Here is a 20,909-nt window from a genome sequence, read left to right as displayed (position 1 = left end):
CTGATCCCAGCAACACCCCTTGACCAAGAAATTAGGAAACTAATTGCCTTTGAGTGGGAACATCCAGAAAATGGAAGAAAAACCCAGCTCACCTGGACCCGACATCCAATGGGGTACAAGAACTCACCAACCTTATTTGGGAGTCAACTGGAAAAGGAACTGGAAATCTGGACCAGAGAAGGGCAAGTACCGAGAGACCAATATCTATTACTCCAGTATGTAGATGACATTTTGATTGCAACAGAGGAAGAAATGACCTGCATAAAGGTAACCATTGAGATCTTAAATTCATTAGGAATGAGAGGGTATAAGGTATCCAGAGAAAAAGCACAAATTTCCCAACAGACTGTGATTTACCTGGGATGTGAAATCTCACAAGGGCAGAGAAAACTAGGTACTAATCGTATTCAAGCTATCTGTGCTATTCCAGAGCCCCAGAATCTACACGAGCTGCGGATCTTCCTCGGAATGACTGGGTGGTGTCGCCTGTGGATCATGGAATATGGACTGATTGCAAAACCCTTGTACGAGGCTCAGAAGACACAGCCGTTCACCTGGGGCAAACCACAGAAAGAGACCTTCCAGAAGTTAAAGGAAGCACTGACAACTGCTCCTGCTTTGGGGTTACCTGATCTGTCTACAGACTTTCAGCTGTACGTGCATGAAAGGCAGTGACTGGCACTGGGAGTCCTGACCCAATGACTGGGAAGCTGGAAAAGGCCGGTGGGTTACTTTTCCAAACAACTCGACAACGTAAGTGCCGGATGGCCTTCATGTCTGCGGGCAGTGGCAACTTCCGTGCTACTGATACAGGAAGCCAAGAAGCTCATGATGGGAAGACACAGAGATGTCTATGTGCCACACATGGTAACTACAGTCCTGGAACAAAAGGGGGGCCATTGGCTCTCTCCAAGCCGGATGATGAAATTTCAGGTAACCCTGACTGAGCAGGATGACGTTGCACTAAAAACAACTAACCTCTTGAATCCAGCTCTATTTCTAGGTGCCACAGCTGAAGAAGGTCCATTAGAGCATGACTGTCTAGAAGTAATCGAGCACACTTATTCAGCAAGAACAGATCTGAAGGACGTCCCCCTAGAGCAACCAGAGTGGGAACTCTTTACAGATGGAAGCAGCTTCATGGAGAACGGAGCCAGATACGCGGGATATGCAGTAACTACAAGTGATGTAGTAGTAGAGGCAAAGGCATTGACCAGGGCACTAGAGCTGAGTGAGGGGAAGACAGTAAATATATGGACTTACTCCAAATATGCCTTCGGAGTAGTGCATGTACACGGAGCTTTATAGAAAGAAAGGGGACTGCTGTCCTCCCAAGGTACACATATTAAACATCAAGATGCAGTGCTACAACTGATAGATGCAGTACAAAAACCTGAACAAGTAGATATCATGCACTGCAAAGCACATCAATCAGGCAATTCCAAAACTTGTGAAGGAAATCGAAGAGCAGATTGGGCAGCCCGTTAGGTAGCGCGTGAAGTGCAGAAAACAATGGCACTGATACCATCAAGACTTAATATCTCTCAATTTAATTTGCCTCCTAAGCCAAAATATACAATTGAAGATGACAAAGTAGCACAACTGCTGAAGGCACAGAAGAACGCAGAAGGGTGGTATGTAACCGCACAAGGGCAAATAGTGGTACCTCCTTTGGTAATGAGAGAAATTTAACAGGTCAAACAAAATGAGTGTCACTGGGGTGCAGAGGCGTTAGTAAAATAGTTAAGACAATACCTAATCTCAGTACGGATGCAAACAATGGCCAAGTCAGTAATGTCTAAATGTGAAATCTGCCTGAAAAACAACCCGGTAGCTAGACGACAGGCACAGTTAGGCAGAATTCGGATGGGAATAGAACCAGGACACTATTGGCAAGTGGATTTTGCAGAATTGCCAAGAACTCGGGGATACAAATACCTGTTAGTAGGGGTTGACACATTTTCTGGATGGCCAGAAGCCCTTCCCTGTCGCACAAACCAAGCAAAGCAAACAGTTAAGTTGTTATTACAGGAGATCATTCCCAGATTCGGGGTGCCCCTAGGGATATCATCAGACAGAGGCCCACACTTCATAGCCACCGTGGTACTAGGGGTGAGCAAGTTACTGGGAATATCTTGGGACCTCCACACACCATGAAGACCCCAGTCAAGTGGGCAAGTAGAAAGAATGAACCAGACACTGAAGGGGCAGATCAGTAAAATATGCCAGGAAGCCAAACTGCAGTGGCCACAGGCTTTACCAATAGCATTGCTGAGAATTCGGATAAAGCCTAGGAGTGGGATGTCAGTTAGTCCTTATGAAATATTGTATGGGAAACCATATGAATCTCCTAACCCCAATCCAAATGTTCATGTCACAGGGAAACAAGATGTGTATAATTATGTTCTGTCCCTTGAGAAAACTCTAGCTCGGCTTCGAAGTGTTCTCGTGTGGAACAGACCACTGGCCCTGGAGAATCCAGTCCACAATATCGAACCAGGAGATGAAGTATACATCAAAACCTGGAATGAAGAACCACTAAAAGAGAAGTGGACTGGTCCCCATCAGGTACTGCTAACCACCTTTACAGCAGTCAAAGTGGCTATTGTAGAATCCTGGATACACTACATGCGTGGGAAGAAGGTCCCTCGTGGAGTCCAGTCATGGGCTGTAGAAACTATAGGACCAACAAAGATGAGGCTAAAACGTCTGTAACTGCTCAAATGGTATCAGTAATTGTGCTCATGCTCTTCTTGTGGGTAATGTTACTTTCATGGATACTAATGTCACCAGTGGGGATTGCTGTTACTTTGGGATATGGAATACAGAAGGGTCAACTAACCCCTCTTCATTCTAGAATGAAGAGAGAGGTACAAGCAAAGACACAAGTAATAGAAATTTCTAATGCAATTTGGGCTGAAAATGTAATGATTGGATTGGTCAGAGACTTTGCCAAAATGCACAATACCAGCAGAATAACGGCCTGTCTGCCAATACCAAAGGCAGCAGGGGACCCAGTAAGCTGGGGAATAATAACGTCAAAATTACCTGAAATAGGAGGGAACAAAACAATCAAATGTAAACAAGTACCAGAGTCAAGGGTAGTGGTCAAAGAGTACTGGAAGATAACAGAGAGTTCCTATATGCAACCTAAGAGAAAATCAGACTGCACTCAGTAATGGCAAATTAGGACAAATCGTAGAGTGGTGGGTTAAGGACCAAGACCTTGCAAAATGGGAATGTTGGTTACCACACTATCAAAAGATCAGGGAAAATGCTACAGAGAGCATTGTAGTGTGGAAATGTGAAGAAAAGGATTGGAAAGGACTGGAACCCTGGGACAGTGCATGGTCTGTGAGTATCCTCCAGAAATTCCAATATATGGCAAGCACACCCTGGTGCATTAAATGGAAAGGCTCTGAAAATGACACAGATCCCACAGTGACGAGTACTGGTACTAGCAGTCAGAAAGAGGCAAATAAGGTAGGTTGGTGGGTATGTAATAAAATTTATGATTGCACCTCTGATAATCTGGAAATAAAACAGTGGTCACCATTGGCAGTAGGCTTACGAATCAGTTGTGCCTGCAGGAAAATTAGACACAAACAAGGCAAAATAGATTCCAAGATTATAGTAGGATGTAGCAGGAGTACAATTCGAAGTCCAGGACCGTTTGTATGGGCAATGAGTGATGGCACCTGGACAACACACTTGCCTATGGACGGGGAGGTAAGAGAAATCACCCTGGGCCTTCCCACTTTATGTCCAATTTGGAAGAGATCCCCATTTAACGGGAGCCGTGAGCCCTTGCAGATACAAGCAAAACGAGATGTCTCAGAGGACAAGAACCCAGATGACACTTGGCAGGAACCCACTAGTGGAGTAAAGATTGGGTGGGCCCTAGAATCTTTGTTTGGTCGCGTTGCAAATTATCAAAATAGAGAAATGCTATATAGACTCATAGGTCAGATAGATAGATTAGCAAGAATTACACGAGAGGGATTTAAGGTACTCAACATGCAATTACAGGCCACCACCAAAATGACTCTGCAAAATCGTTTGGCTTTAGATATGTTACTTTTGAAAGAACACGGAGTGTGTGGATATTTAAAGGGACAAATTGACCATTGCTGCATCCACATCCCAAATGTAACTGCAGATGTAAAACATGACATCAGTCAGTTAAAACAAATAGAGCACGAGGCACAAAAGGAACAAAAGGATTTAGCTACCAGCTGGTTAAGTAAAATCTTTAAAGGATTAGGATGGAATGTGAGTTCATGGATAAAGTCTATCTTTGAAAATCTGATAATTTTACTAATTATATTTTTAGCAGTTTGGTTAGTTTACAGAATCCTGAAGAGAGATACAGAAAAAGGCATCTTGGAACAGAACCATAATGAAGGCATTGGCACGGAATCCATATCCAGCACCTTCGATCTGCAACAACATCCAGGACAAAGCCCATGACAACCGAGGATTAGAAGATGAACATCCAGTATAAACTTTGAAGCCAAATGGACTGTATTAAGTGAAAGCATTTACACTTAGTATATTAGAGTGAAATACTTTCAAAGGGGGGAATGATAGTGGAGGGTTAAAAAATAATTTCTGTATAAGCTAACTGCGGATAGTTGGGGGGAAGGTAGAAGATGCACGGCCTGAAACCTGATGCAGCCTGGCCTTGGAACGAACGTCAGCTTTCTGCAACCAGCCTCATACTATTGTTTTAATTGAATCAAGTGTGACTCCAGCCCAGGAGATAATTAAGAAGCATTGTTTTAACCAAATCAAGTATAACTCAGGGTAAAGCATAGGTATGATTTAAGATAGTAACTAAGGAATAGGAGAACCAGTATCTAGGGGTGGATGTTAGTTAACATATGTATAACTTGAAGCTATAAAATCACAAAGCAACTCTGTATTCTTGGGCACAAGATTTGGGCATTGCATGCCCCTGTGCCCCGGGCACTCAAGTAAAGAACCGCATATGATCGCCTTTGTGTAGTTATATATTTTCCTACGCTAACATCCCCTCTGCTCCCTTCCCTCTGATTGCGGGGGAGCGCCCGCGGGGCCCCTGCCCACTCCGTGAATGGAGACCCCATTGTTATGAACAAATTTCCCAGTCGGGAGTGGCTGGGCTATCCCTGTCCTAGCCCCATAGGCGAGACATTCGCTCCATCCCCCCAGAGGAAAACACAGAGCACCCATTAGCATATTAAAAGAGCTCTGAGCTCAGAATGCAGCCCCACCCTCCTCCCAATTTGTGCCATCTCCCTGCCTTTTAGAAAAATGGGGGGTTTTTCTTTTTGCAGAGAACCCCATAACTGGGGTGAGGCTGCTGTCCCTTGAAAGCGGCTGACCCCCTCCCGGTTAGAGGTAACCCCCACACCCCAGCAAGTTTGAGGACGGAGGAGGGAAGCTGCCCGGAAGGAAAGCTGCCCTGTGACATTCTCCTACCTCATTAAAATGTGAAAAGAAGCAGCTCCTGTCTTGATTGCCCGGTCATTGTTCACTGTAACTACCTTTTCAGCAGGAATACCCTCTGCTGTGACCAGGACAAATGCATATGCATTTGTATATGCAAATAAAACCCCCCCTGTGAATCCTGGGAGGGTTTTTTTGAGAAACTGCACCTCAAGACAAGAAGCTAGATGCGTCAGAGGAGAATTAGATAGTGCCCTGGCCGAGCAAGAAGTGGACGCACCTCCTGGCCTGGTTTGAAGACTCACCATGACCTATGAGGAGTTTGGATGGAATGGGAACTGGCTAGCTGAAGTGACTGAGTAAGAGAAGGAGAAACTATCAAAGGTTTTCCCTGAGGGTAGAGAGCTGACTCTGCACTCCAGTGGCAGAGCCCTCATCACTCTGCCTTCTGATGGTTGACCCAAGAGAACTCCTAGCTGTTCCTATGGGAACAAGGACCCGGCATCTACTGTTTGCAGTGGAATGATGAACTGGGACAGCACCTGCTCCTTCGGATGGCTGCAGCAGCGTGGAAAACTCCGATCGGACTCTGCAATCCTGCTGATGACTTTAATAACGAGCTGATCATTTTAATAAAGAGCGGAATATTAATAAAGGCATATGCCCTGTTCTTTTCACCGTCACAGCCTGGAGAGCCCCGCGGCATCCCGTCACAGCTCGGGGAACGGAACATTCTCCCAGCCCGCCGAGCCGGAGCCCCCCGCGGCCCCAGCGTCCCCCTGAAAACTTTGCCCCGAGTTGCGGGCGCTGGGGCGCGCTACCCTCGCTCCCTCACGCCCCCCGCCCCAGGTGCGCGGCCGGCGCTGCCCCGCCCCGCCCGCGCCCCGCCCCTCCAGTGCCCGCCGCCACTGGCGGCGGCGGCGGCGGGCGGGGCGCATTGGCTGGAGGGCGCCGTCACTCTTCCCCGGCGGCGCTGGGGAGGGGTCTGGGCGCTGCGTGCGGGCGGCGGGAGTGTGGTGGTCCGGCGGCACCGCATGGAGCGCAGCGCGGGGCTGAGGCAGCCGCGGGGAGCCGCGCCGGCCATGGCGGTGTCCGCGCCGCCCTTCATCGTCGCAACTTCCAGCGGCGGCGGCGCGGGGAGTTCGGCGGGACTGTTCCGGGCGGACGCGCTGTACTCCAGCCCCGCGGAGTCCCCGCGCCTCACCAACAGCCTCGTCAACACTTTCCTCTCGGCCGGCGGCGGAGTCGGCGCGGTCGGCGGAGGCGGCAGCGAGTGTAAGATGGTTGACCTGCACGGGGTGAAGGTGGCCTCGTTCCTCGTGGAGGGGCAGGAGCTGATCTGCCTGCCGCAGGTCTTTGATCTCTTCCTCAAGCACCTGGTGGGAGGGCTGCACACGGTCTACACCAAGCTGAAGCGGCTGGATATATCGCCCGTGGTGTGCACGGTGGAGCAGGTCCGTATCCTGCGCGGGCTGGGGGCCATCCAGCCTGGCGTCAACCGCTGCAAGCTCATCACCAGGAAGGACTTCGAAACTTTGTACAACGACTGCACCAACGCGAGGTGAGCGCAGGCTCCGTTCTCGGCCCTGGCCGGCCCGCGGGGAGCGCAGCCGGGGGCGGGGCGCGGGTCCCAGGGGAGGGGGGCGTGGGGGGCACCGAGGGGCTGAGCGGGGCTGGGGTGCGGCGGTGCCGACATGGAAAACTTTCCCTGCTTCCCTCAGCCCCCGCCATGGCCGGGACCGCCGGCCAGCGTAGCGGCTCCGCGCGCCGGGCTCCAAACTTTTCTCCAAACAGGGAAGGACAATAGTTCCCCAAAACACGCCTTAAAAAAAACCCAGCCCAAATCCCCGGAAGTTTTCTCCGTTATTTTTGTCCCGCTGGAACCCGCGGCTGTGCTCCGGCGCTCCCGCGGGCGGTGCCAGCCGGGTGCTCGGGCAGAGGCTGCGGGTCCCGGTGCGCCCCCGGAGCGGCTTGGGAGCGGCAGCAGCCCCTGCCCTGCCCGGCTTCGGTCACCGAGCCCCCGGATCCCTGCTGAGTTCTGCATACTCGGGGTTATAATCCTGGTTTGTGACCTCATGGCTGCTGCCTTTAGAAATGATAATGATCTAAATAAACACAAGACCCTCTCGGGGCTCGCAGGAACACTGGTGCCGTGGGGCAGGGTGTAAGGCAGGGACTTTGGAGATGCCATTCCCTGCTTCAGCAGTTGGTGAGGGACGTCTCCAGAAACATTTCCATGTCAGCGTGCTGCTGCTTTCTGTGGCAGCAAACTTTCTTTACAGCCGCTTCAGCGAGCTCTGAGTGCGGTATCCGACCTGCAGCGTGCCGATGTTCAGTAACTGAGGGCTTTGTGTCACTGGTTCAACCTGTTTAGCTCTGAGCGGTTTTTTTTCCTCAATATCTTAATTTCGTGCTAGTGCGGGGCCTGATCCTGCACTCACTGCTGAAGCAGGAGCAGACCGGGCGTCATTCTTGAATGCAATATTTGCTTTGTTTCAAATCACTTTATATTATTGATGGCAGTTTAGAGATGCATTTAATTCCTAGATCTTAGTATCATATTAACTAGGTTCCTAGATCTGTTAATATGAACTGTATGAACTATGTGCTTCTTTTCTTGCTCTCGTTCTATCTCTGTAACCCTTTCTCCCGCTGCCTATTTCAATGTCAGGCACCTCGATGACACCCACTGCTTTATTAAAGTGATGGGTTTGGAAGCAAGGTCTGAGACATATTAATTTTATTCAAATACATTAGATTACTAAGGGGCACGTTTAACACGTAAATGCTTCTGTGAAATGTTTCTGAGACTCGACTAGCATGAAAGTTGATGGTTAAAGAAATACATGTCGTTAATTTCTGTGACTGTGCCAAAGTTTTCCATTAGGGAAATACAGGATCTGATTTGATGATGCAGCCTGCAGATGCAGTCTAATGATTTCTGCTCTCTTACAACCAGCGAGTTAAAATCTCGAAATGCTGGAGTGTTAAATGTTTAAAACTTGTATTTCCCAACTTTTTTTTTTTCCTCTTTTCTTTGACAAAGACTTAAGGGCGTGATAGGACGAGAGAATGGGTAATGCAGGGAGCAGTGGGAAGGGCACCTAGGGGAGCTGTGGATGAGGAGCCAGGTGATGCTCCAAGAGGGGCTGAAAGGAGCAGTGAGTGGAACGGAGCCCTGGGGAAAGGCTGGGGATAAGGCAGGGCAGAGCTCTCAGCTCAGACTCACACGTGTTGAATGTGCTTAAACTCTCCTCACCCTGCTATGGAAACCTTGTATTTTTACCTGTTCAAGAATAGCAAATCCTTTTACATTTCACTTCTTTATGCCTCATGAAAATGCCACTGGTTGGAAGAACCTGCTCACATGAAGGTGTTTTTGCATTCAGGGTTTCAGGTGTAAGGCATGAGGAGTGTTATCAGCACACCTGAAACTTTGCTCAAGGATTGTAACTTAATGCTAATTCTATTCTGTCATGCTAATTAAATGCTTAATGCCTCATTTTACTTACAGATTATTATTTCTCTTGAACCATCCATACTTACTAGAGAGAATGTTGGATAAAAATAGTTAAATACATGAGTGAACTTAGTTTAGAAATACTGCTCTCAACTCGGAATACTGTGCATTGCTTTTCTAGTTAATATTTTTTAAATTGATAGTTATTTATATATTTATTTGAATACTGCAGAAATGCTGCAGTAAACTCCAGAGCTGCCATAAAAAGCAGTAAGAAATGCTGGGTGTCATTATTTTCACTGGTAATTGACTTGTAAAAGTTGGCATCTCTTATGTTAGTGTGCACTTTTTTTATTTTTTTAAATGGAATCCAAACCATCAATTATATATAACTGGAAAAAAGATAAATTCTATTTCTCCTGCTTATTCTATTGCATTTTTCTATTTGAGTTTGTCTACAGAGCTCGAAAGAGCAGCAGAGAAACACATCCGTGGGCGGAAGTTTTTTGGTGTTTGTGTTCTGTAGCAGGAGTTACTCTGTCCAGCAGCTTTGACCTGTGTATTTCCATAGTACGTTCACATGCACTGTTTAAATTTTCATTCACATGGTTACAGAATGTTCCTAAAAATGTTTGTTGTTAGCCAGCACCACACACTCTAATTTGCAGGCAAGATCTGTGAAATGAAACTAACTGCTCATTTCATTGCAGATTCCACCTTCAAGTGAGTAAAACATAACGACAAGATCTAACTCCTGATGGGCAATACCTTCAAAGATTACTTAAATTATGGAGGATTGCTTAAATTTAATAGTAAAGCCTAAAATTTACTTAATAAAAAAAACCCAAATGATAATGAGGACTTATTTTTAAAAGGAAATTTAAAACTGTAGTAAGAGCATGTTTATGATAGTACATATGTTAGTCCTGAAAAATAGGATTATATGACTATGATCACAACCTCTTCCACATGGTTCTGTATTTGATGGATGCTACTGGCCACTGAAAAAGCATAGTGTTGGTCTGGATTACTCAGTGAATGGTCAGAATACTTTCCAGCAAAGAGCATTTCAGTACATGGCACATTTTTCATGATTTAAAATAACCAGTTAAGCTAATATTTTGCATTACTTCGGCTATTCACAAACAATAAAAGGCTTTAGAAATGGATTTAAGAAGTAAATGCAGACATTTAATTTTATGCGATAATGAGGATCCAGTCATGTTGACTATTAAAAGCTACCCTATAGTCAGCAGTACTCTGTCTTTTATTAGGAGACTGATGTCAAGATTATAATTAAAGCAATCCAGCCATGTAGCACTGCAGACAGCTTCCTGTATACTGATAGGAAATGTGGACATCTGATTGTCCGTAAACTTCTTTCTCTGAGTGATTATTTAGCCTGCATTTAGACTAGGCCAAATTTATGAATTTTGGAGGTATTAGCATTTTTAAATAAAGATCAGTTTTTCAATTTCCTTTTCTTCCTTGGAGAGGAGGCTCACTTCAAACACTCTGGAGAGAGATCACTGGCAAAGTGGATTCTGCTTTAGATGGAGAAAGGAATTCTCCCACTTGCTGAGTGGTGTAGTTATGCTTCTGGAAAAATCCTTCTTTCTTTTTGGATATCTTGAAAGTTTCTGCCTGTTCAAAACTCCTAAAATACTTGAATATTTTCATCAGATGCATATCTAATCTTTAGAACCCTTGATTAAAATTCCCTTCTTTCTTCTTAGCACTAGAGCTCCCCATTTGAAGTATAACATGCTTTTCCTCCAAAATGGAGTATTTGTATGATTCTTGCATGTGTATATGCATAATACATAGTTTTCTACTGAGACTTCTACAACTGAAAAATACTCTGTTTTTGTAGCAAAGACAAAAAAGCTAAACAATTAGGTAATAATGATATTCTTGTTGCATATTCAAAAGGTCTTTGCAACCATTTCTTCTTTTTTTCTTTTCACCATTTCAACCTGCAGAACTCTTCACTGTCACTTCAAATCACACAATTCTACAAAGATAAAACAACATTTAAACTAATTTGCTTTGGGAGGAAAATTGAGCATTTGCACCCAATAAGCCTGATTGTGGAACTGCATACAAATTGTGTTTTGATTTATCTCTTTTGCACTTTTTTCCATTTGAATTGATCTTGCATTAATTTTGCCAAGCGGCTCTGTGAGGCTGCAGATGTTGCCCTGTGTTTAATAAATCAGTGCGACAGATCTGAATGAATCCCTTCAGATGGATTCTCTGCTCAGTTTGATATCTAGATGTTATTCTTAGCTTGTTATCATGACAGATTCATTAATGTTCCCATACACTGCCAGCAATGTCAGAGATTGAAGCTTTTAAAGTGGCGGTATCCCTTTTCCCCCCTTCTGTTGGAGTAACTAAATTGCCTTTAGGAATAGGTCAAAATATAAATTTAATCTTGGCATTATTGTGGGGGAAGATGCTAAACTTCTGATAGTATTATAGCATAGGCAAATGCAGATTCTTACAGAATGATTAATTATTCCCAAATAGTGGAGATCAATATTAAAATGTAAGCATAGGATAGCTCCTTAATAGAATAACCACTTTCTCAACATTAATATTTCATTGTAATAGGAATGATATGAATAAATAATATAAGACTAGAACTTGTTAAAAGTATTGCTATAAATAGAATATCATTGTGTCCAAATTGATTACAGGCTGAAGTAAGGCTTTTCTCTTTTTCTTTTTTTTACCTCATTAAGAATTTTCTTTTAAATATGTCTGGATTCAACATCTGTTAGATTTAAAATACTTGTTTATAATGTTTCTACTACTACTCCCCATGTAGGGCCAGTTATGTTGGAGAAGTTGTTGATCACCTTTAATTTTGTGTCAGTTTAGTCTGGTATCCATTATCTTGGACCGAACCTGTGGAACACAAACCATAAAAGGCTGGGATGTGTCTTTGTGGAAGGGTTTTAAATTCTGAAAAAAAGATAGCACAAAGTGCAAAGTACTCTGCTGTGAATGATGAAGATGAATTTCCCACATAGGCTATGCACAGCTTTTATTCCTTAGTGTTTACTAAACCACTTGTGGTCATCTTTGTTTTTCTTTAGAGGATAAAATAGCGTTTTGTGCAATTGTTTTGTTAAACCTGATTTCTCTCTGTGACACTTTTATTTTCATTTTAAAAATTATCAGAAATGTTCCTTTTCCTAATCTTTCCTTGACACAGAAGAACTTTGACTTTTTGTCTTTTAGGCTTCTGAGAATAAATTGGAGAAACTGGCTGTAACAGATCTAGATTTATGTTGGCATTCTTTGTATTCTTGCTCCAGTAGTTCCAATTTGATAAAGGAAACAATATATGTAATAGAAATTCATAGTTTATTCAAATGAGTTTAAGCTTTAGCATAATTTGCCTTTCTCTCACCAATATATCCATGTGTGGCAATAGCATTATATTCAGAAAGCCTCCAGAAGGGGCCAGCTCTGTAGATGGGGAATTATTCTCGCACTGGGGCTGTGGCTGCACACGCAGCCTCTGTTTGTGCACTGGTTTGAAAGGCAGGGAAAATCAACTTTGGTAGGACTGAGGAGCACAGCAAAACCCACTATATTAAATAATCATGTTTGATTGTATGGCAGTGGCCTTAGAGTGAGAAACTTAGTAATTTTGTAGTAAATATTTCAAATGAGCCTCATGAGATGTTTTAAAGAATTGTCTTGTTTATTTCACTGCTTTCAGGCTGGAATTGGTGTTTTGTAAGGGCTGTTTGTCAGGATTAGTATTAAAAAGATGTTGAAATCTGGGCTGTAAAGTCTCTGTTTTGACTTTGCTGAGGTGAACCTCCCTTTCATGCCAGGGGGGTGTTTGCCAGAACAAGGGCAAAGAACTTAAAAATGTTTCTAAGATCTGAGTGAGCCCTTCTCATCAAAGATGGGACATATTTACTGAACTCTGCTTTTGAAGGATTTACGTGTTCCTGTGTTTTTGGGTCTGATCTTGTACTTGCTGAATATAGGATCTTGAATCTCTTTTCTGCTTTTCCAGAGGTGGTAATTATGAATTTTCTGAAGTGTCGTGGTTGCGGGGGGAGGTCAATTTTTCCAGGGGGAGGTGAGCAAGCCAATCAGTGATCAGCTTTTCTGCTGGCACCTGGATTGGTCACTCGGAGGTTTAGACACGCCTCTGAGGACACAAAGAGTTAAAAGCAGGACTCCAGGGGGGTGCGGCCTCTTTTGGATTCTGGTTTAAGCGGAGAGACTCTCAGGCCTCCTTCCCCTGCCCAGCCACGAGGCTGGGTGGGAGAGGGGAAGCACGTGGTCAGGCTCAGGTAAGCCGGAGCCCCGGGGGTGAGAAGAGAGTGGACAGGACTCTGGAACTGAGCTGCCCCGTCCAAGATGGAGGGGTGGAAAACTGGAAGTGCCTTCTGTGTGTGCTCACCACCCCCCCCCCCCCCCCCCCCCAAACTCCGGGAGAAGATGCCCAGCCACGTGGGAGTTGCCGAGCCGAGAGCTAGAAACTGTTAACCCTTGCTTGGCAGAAAGAAACTTTTCTTAGACATTGATTCTCATGACTGGTGGTTTCGGAGGAGAGAGGGAAGCGGCCTGGGACCGAGATGATAAAGCACGATTGGAAGGAACCCGATGGGCAAAGAATGAGAGGAGTAGCTTTCTGAGCTGGACTTTTCTTGCATAATGTCAGCCATGGACTGAACCTAAGTCTCTTTTGAACATAAACTGCATTTTGGGTGGATACAGCTGCCCCTGCTTTTGCTACAGTGACTGGCACTTGAAGAGTGAATCGAGCAGAGAAGAGAGGGAGAGGGTGAGGTGGCGCCCTCTGCCCTCAGGGGAGACCTGCTCTTGGAAACCTCGGCCCCTGGGGAAAAAGGGGAGAGCTCGGCATGCAAGTATCCTTAAAAGAGCCCTGTATGTAGCTTTCAGACTATGGACAGCGGTGAGAGCGCTGGACATAGGAAAAAGAGAGTGTCACCCTGGCAGACTTCTCCGGGCGGTGCCAGGGGTGACATGGAAACACATAAGGGGTGGACCCGTGTTTTCTGAGGAGCAGTCTGTGGTGCGAGAGAGACTCCTCTCTCCCTTGCTGAATTGAAGATTAGTTTTTTTTAAGTGGTGATTGTTTGATCTAAAACCCAAAGGTTTGGTCTGTGAAGAGTAATGTGTGTGGGGTGGAAACTGAAAGAAGAGATGTTCTGAGAAGTTTTTATTTCTGTCTCTGTGTGTGTTTAAGAGTTTTTCTGTCTCTGTTCTTATGTAATGTAATAAAGTTTTGGTGGTTTTTTTTGTTTTCAAGATTTAAGCCTGCTCTGCTCTGTTCCTGATCACATCCCACAGTAGTTGTTAGGGAAAAAACATATATTCATGGGTGCATTAACATCTGGCCGGTGCCAACCCATGACATGAAATTACAAACAAAATTATCCAAATCCTTACTTTAAAATACATGGAAAGTTCCCAGCTGGTTGCTTTTGTAAGTTCTTCATGTGATTATCAGTGTAATAAAACCTGAAGGTGTAGGGAAATGCATGATTTTAATGACTATTTACGTACACAGAACTAATATCAAACCCAAACATAATGAGGCTACTTCAGAGTTCCTGCTGTCTGGGATGTGTTCCTTTGGTGTAAGCCAAGGCAAGGTTTTTTATATGTTCCAATTAAACCTGCATTCCCAAGCACAAGTATGTTAGTTAGTAATGATTCTTAATAATTGAGATTTATCCTGCTTGATATTAGAACTGTCCCTCGGGGCTACAAGCTTTTGATCTTTGTTCCCTCTTGGTAAAACAGGGTTATCCAAAGTGACTCGGTAATAGAGTTTCCCCTCTCCCTCCCTTCTACAACTTGTAGGAAACACCGATACCTATTAACTAATGTACTTTGATACCTGCCCCAGAAGGTTCCAATATCCGAATCCTGTAAAGCAGAATTTTCTTTGCTTGCCTTTAATTTTTGGTAGTGCAGCCATGTTGTTGCTTTGTGTGTGTGTGTGTGTAAAGTTTATTGTCACTAGCAGGCGGGGGGAGATTATTTTCCCTTGTCAGTACATCTTGACCCGCTGAGCCCATTTTGCTCATTAAAATAGATTATGTCAGAGCCTTTCGTGACTCACTCACAAATATCACTTCTCCAGAAAGTAAGAACCAAACCCAATTAATGTGCTCCATTTATTGCTGTGCAGTGGTTTAAAGTGTGATGTTTAGCAGTGTATATTGTTCCTACAATAAGGTATAAAATGTTCAATTGTAATTGTACCTGATGTTATCAAGTTTCTGGAAATTGATATCTGGTACCGGCATTTAACCTACATCCATTCTGTCTGCTATCTATGGAATGGGTTAAAAAGAAAAAGTACTATTGATCTGTAGCTGGATTGAAGTTTGAAATCTGCAACAGCATGAGCACAAAAGGCTTTTTTATGATTTCTCAGCTTGCCATTGATCTACCAGTTTTATTGCATTCATTATTTATTAAAAGAATTTGCAAGCTAAACATAACATTAAGCTAGCTTGCACACAGGGACTGCACTTAGGAAATTGAATGGAAATTGCATTAGAGATGAAAATTTGTGCTATTTTTCCACTTGTGTTTATGGGTTTGTATAAAAGGTGTATTGGATTAACAGTTATAACCATTAGAGCTTGCAGCAATATGTTAGAACCCCAAGCATTTAGTAGTTATTTAAGAAGGAGAGTCTTTTTTTCTTAAATTAAAAAGTATGGTAATGCCATGACAGAGCTTTTATTAGATTATTCTTTATTAATGGGCTTTTTACAACTAATGTGTAAAACTTGAGGTATCTTACTGTATTATGCATGTGCACTATTATCTATGCTACATAAACCTCCATTAATATTGTCATTAATTGAAAGTTTCCAGTGACAGTATTAGTTAAGGATTTAGCATATAGTCACTGAAGTATTGAAATGTATTTTATAGGAGTGTAAGTATTGAAAAGATCCTTAATATATGTTCCTTCAGACTTTTCCCAGCAAGTCAACTAGCTTACTCTCCTCCTTGAGCTGGGTGCCTTCTGTGAGGTATCATATCAGTGAATTAGGTGAAATCTTAAATATTTTGAAATATTTTTTCCATTTCAGTTAAATGGTTCAGTTGCCCTTAACACTGGCTGTAGTTGTGTGCGACATACAAAGTGTAGCGTAGATCTAGAATTTTGAGGTCATCTCCTGTAATGATTTTAGAGTTTCTTTCTTAATTGTGCTCCGTCTGTAAAACAGAGGAAAAATTACTTCAGGGGCTTTGGGTGAAAAGTATGTTTGTATAATCAAGATGTTACCTATTTATTTAGTCTGAAAGTAAGTCCAGTCTGTTTATGACTAAAATGTACTAAAATATGTCATGTTGTGCATCATCAGTGCACTTGCAGTTATTCTATTTAAGACTCAACCTGATACAGCTTGTAAGACTTGAGGGCTTTCTGTGCTCAGACACAGAAAGGAGCTTCATGCCAGGAGGTTGTGATGCCTCCTTTGAATGCCACCCCCCCATCCTTTCTGTCTCACGTAGGATGACAGTATTTTGAGCAGAGGTAGCTCTGATTTTTCTTTGAAAGAATCTCAGGGCTGTTTTTTTCAGCAGCATTTTGCTTATACTGTTCTTAGTCTTTCTCACTCTTGTTACCAACCATAGGCTCCTGTGATCAGAGTTTGCATGTTCTATTAGATAACACATTTCAGCTACCCTGTAAGTTAAAGGAGTTATATTTAATATAGGATTTATGCAATTAAGATATACACATATTCATTGATCTGTTTGCATACACACAAATGTATGTATGATGAGATTTAAACTAAACTTCTGCATTTTTCCAAAGCTCTCTCAACCATGGAAATCAACCTTGATTTTTGGAGAGGGGGACTTTAGAATAATCCAGAAATTTAGTTTAAATTGCATTTGCTATGGGCATGAACTGAAATTGCTAAATGAACTTACAGGGCTATGTGGGCTATCTTGGAGTCCTTAAAGTCTTAAGTTTTCTTTATGCTTGTCATAGCCATGTGAGTGACTAACATTCTCAGCATGTAATTAAATTCTGTCCAGTCCATGGCAAGAGAACTTTTAGCCTGGGATGCCCTCGTGGTATTTTAAATCAGGAAAACACCGAGACTTTTTTCTTTCCTGTTTTCAAGCCTGAATGGGCAGTGGAGTTAAAACAGAACACTTTATTTTAAAAAGTTCATAACAGTTACTTCACACTGTGTATACAGTTCCAATTCTAACATATTTTGCAGAATCACAGAATTGGAGAGGTTAGCAGGGTCCTCTTGAGGTCATCTTTGTACATTTTGAGATGATGGCTATCCCTGTCTCTAAACTGGGGCGATGTGGACTGGATGGATGGACCATGGATGAGGAATTGGCTGGATGGTCGTGCTCAGAGCTGCAGTCAGCTGCTGGATATCTGGGTGGTGCCCAGTGAGCAGTGGTGTTCCAGGGTCGGGATTAGCACTGGTGCTGTTTAACACTGATGTCAGTGACAGGGACAGGGAGATAGAGCCATTGGTGTCAGTGACAGTGGGGTGGAGCCATTGGTGTCAGTGACAGGAACAGTGGGATGGAGCCCTCAGCAGCAGCCCTGGGCTGAGTGGGGTGGTCACACGCTGAAGGGAAGGGATGGATCCAGAGGGGCCTGGACAGGCTGCAGAGGTGGGACTGGGCAAACCTCGTGGAGCTGGAGTAGGCCAAGTTCAGGGTGCTGGCTACCCAGAGCAGCTGTGGCTGCCCCATCCCTGGAAGTGTTCAAGGCCTAGTTGGACAGGGCTTGGAGCAACCTGGGACAGTGGAAGGTGTCCCTTCCCATGGCAGGGGGTAGGATGAGCTTTAAGGTCCTTTCCAACCCAAACCATTCTGGGATTCTGTGGTCTAGACCACTTCCTCTGTCTCAGCGGGGTCAGCTGGAGTTGGTTGTCCTGAGCTGTCTCCAATTAGATTTTGAATATTTGCAAGGATTGAGACTCAGCCTTTCTGGGCAATTTATTTGCAGAGTAGAAATAACTGTGCTGTGGAAGAACGATTTTATTGGGATGGTCTCAGGGTTGCTGTTCCCTGAGATTCTCCTTGGGGTTGCTGTTCCCTGAGGTAATAAGGTTTTCGGGGCTCTCTCTCTCTCTCAGGGTTGCTGTTCACTGAGACTTTCCTCGGGGTTGCTGTTTCCCAAGGTAATAAGGCTTTCGAGCTTCTCTTGCCCAAAAGGTCTCACGCCGGAGCCAGAGAAGACAAGCTGAGTCCGCCAGTGCATGTTTCCAAGGTTGTTTATTCTTCATTATCTCTTAGTTCTTTCTCAGCTCTGCCAGGCGTCCCCAGCAGAGCAGGACACGCGGCGGACTGGACGGATCAGAGGGTCCTGGACCCTTTGTACCATTTCTCTGGTCCAACCACCGTCCACAACGTACTTTTTATTTACAGAATCTTACCAATACTTACTACCTATGTTGTTAACATGTCATTTCTACTCTAAACCAATCCTTGTGATACAACTCAGCAGAAAATGGGGGAAAAGAACAAGAACAAGGACAGGACCACTCCCCAATTCCCCCATCTTGCCTCTTCAAGCCCATATACTAAAAATCCTAGATTCTACATTTACACTCTGTCATAAACTAACTGCTACTTATTTTGAATTCTCTCAGCTTGTGATTCTTCATACAATGTGGGCATTCACTCCCATGGACAGGGATCAGAGGCAGTGTCCTCCTGGGCTCTGTGTGAGGCTGGCTGACCCCCTTGTACAGATCCCAGACCCCCCTGTCCAGTCTCCAAACTCTCCAGGGTGGCCAGAGGGATGTCCTGGACTCCGACAGGATGGCTGGATTCCGTGGGAGTTGAGAGATGTCACAGGCAGCCACTGCTGGGGTCACTGCCCTGCTGGGGAGTCACCCAGGCAGGTCAGCACAGACACTGTGCTGGTGTGTTTTTGCCTTCCTGGAATCAACCATGTCATCTCGTGCCCTCTCTGTCTCAAACAATTTCCTAAAATCCTGTGTGTGTGCGGAGGAGCTGACTTGTCCTATTCCTGACCACCCCTAGAGAAGAATATTTGTATATTTGTTATTAAAAAAATAAAGGTGGCTGTAAAGAAAGCTCCTGGCACAGAGGTTGTGCTAGTAGGGGGATTTAGTTACTTGTATGTTACAGTAACTTAAGAGTTGCTAATTAAGAAGATAAAGCTAGTTGAAAGAAAAATATTTTGAGCATCATTTAGAACCTCTAATCAGCATGTTTAAAATATTATGCATTATGCTTTTTCTTACATGTGTAGCGGTTGTTTTTGCCTAGTGCAAGTTTTACATACTAGCTAATAGGCTGTTTTGATAACAGTTAATCAGAGAATGTCCTGTGTCTGTGAAATTTTATCCCTGTTGTTTTCTCTAAGGCCGATGAAGACATCTCTCTTCAGGGCTGCAGGTGTCTGCAGCTGCCTCCTCTCCTCCTTGTACTTTTAAATGTTGTTGTGTGCTGAAGGAGGGGCAATTTTCTAAAGAGCTGCTGAGATAATACTGAAAAATAGAAGCAGGAAAAATGTCAAGTCTTTCCAGTAGGACTTAAGATACATGTCTAAACAAGAAAAACTGAAACCCCTCCCCCAAACACACAAAACCTCCCAAAACTAACAATAAAAAAAACCAGAGCAGTGCAAGGTGGTAATATGCTGGCAGTTAGACAAGAGCAGAATATGGATACTGAAACAGGACCCAAGGTAATGAACTTGGTGTTCTGTTCCTCTGATGTATGAGCTTGTTGCTGAAAGATAAATTTGTAGGTTTGGGGAGTCTTTTGGCTTGTAAGGCTTTATGTTGGGGTTTTTTTATATGGTAGTTCATGTATCTGATAGGTGACTTACCAAATTCTTTGAGTTGAGCATCCTGCCATTATAAAATCATTTTTATATTCTCCCAGGCTGACTGTTTGCAGAGAGCTCAGTACAGGCTGTCTGCACCTTTTGCTCCCCTGCTGCATTCCAGGTGTGTGCCGTGCCTGTGTGCCCAGGCTGATGTGCTCCTCTCAACAGCCACAGTGCCTCTTGCAGGAGCCCTCAGGAAGGGTTTGGCCAGAATTGTTGCTGTAACATACTGCAAACCTCTCTCGTTCTCCTGGTCAGCAGTGCTGAAGAGCAGTAATTGTTCCTGCTGTTCTATGAACTAAGATCTCTTGTCTCAGAACCAGAATCGCTGTCACTTCTTTCTGCTCTGTTTGTATGAATTGCCTTACTTGCTGCAGAAGTGACTTTTGGTTCAAACAAATCCCTTCTTGCTGGGACTCACAAACATTTCTATCTTTAAATTTCATGAATGACTTTTCTCTTGCATGTTAAGCTAGAGGGTTTTTGGTCATCTACTTACCTTGCCCTTTTTTAATATGCTTTCTTCAAAATTTTAGTTTGCATGTTCCTCTCCCACTCCACAACCACAGCACTCTAATAAACTGCTCCATTGTCACGGTCTGATCTGGTAGTAAAGGTGCCGTGATCTTCCTTGCTAGAAGCATCTTTAAAAAGACACCTAGATCGATGGAGGCACAGGCACTCTCAGGCAGAAAGTGATTCAGCTCTTTGTGCACCTTCAGGTGCAGAGTGATCAGCTATTTGGTGCACTCTCAAGTGCAAAGTGATCGCTCTTTGAGAGGCTGCCTGAGCAGCAGAGCTGCATTTGCCACTCTGGGCGATGCAGGAATAAAAGCAGCGAGATGGGGTCTTTCCAATCTCCAGGAGAGCTTCTTTATTCCACAGGTCTGGAGGGGAAAGGAGCCCGAGAGCCCAAGGCAAGTGGGATTATATAGGGTAGCCAGGGGTGGGGTTTCACAACTTGGCCAATGAGGAAAGGAATTGGGAAACGGACCAATCAGGGGAAAGATCCAAAACTGACTAATCAGGGGTAAAAACCAGGAACAAAGGGAACAACCAATGGGGTATGAAACATTAACATAAAACTGCAAAGGTTCATGGGTTAAAGTATTTTTTCCTACTTTGAGCCACAAGGAAAACTCT

At 44.1% G+C, this 20,909-nt stretch overlaps 1 protein-coding gene across 4 annotated transcripts in view; it reads left to right on the top strand.

The window, feature by feature from the left end:
* Positions 1 to 5,770: 5,770 nt before the first annotated feature.
* LOC134564924 (dachshund homolog 2-like) overlaps positions 5,771 to 20,909 on the top strand; it is a 443,903-nt gene continuing 428,764 nt past the window's right edge. The window contains exon 1 of one of the 4 annotated variants that reach the window (XM_063424221.1): positions 5,771 to 6,991. In XM_063424221.1, the coding sequence (XP_063280291.1) occupies positions 5,985 to 6,991 (1,007 nt within the window). In that variant the 5' untranslated portion in view covers positions 5,771 to 5,984. The remainder of the gene's footprint in view (positions 6,992 to 20,909) is intronic. The other 3 variants (XM_063424219.1, XM_063424220.1, XM_063424222.1) reach the window with 3 other exon arrangements.

The sequence above is a fragment of the Prinia subflava genome (assembly GCF_021018805.1).
Source record: "Prinia subflava isolate CZ2003 ecotype Zambia chromosome W unlocalized genomic scaffold, Cam_Psub_1.2 scaffold_22_NEW, whole genome shotgun sequence".
Lineage (NCBI taxonomy): Eukaryota > Metazoa > Chordata > Aves > Passeriformes > Cisticolidae > Prinia > Prinia subflava.
The sequence above is the reverse complement of the archived record's forward strand: the minus strand, read 5'-3'. Positions and strand labels throughout refer to the sequence as shown.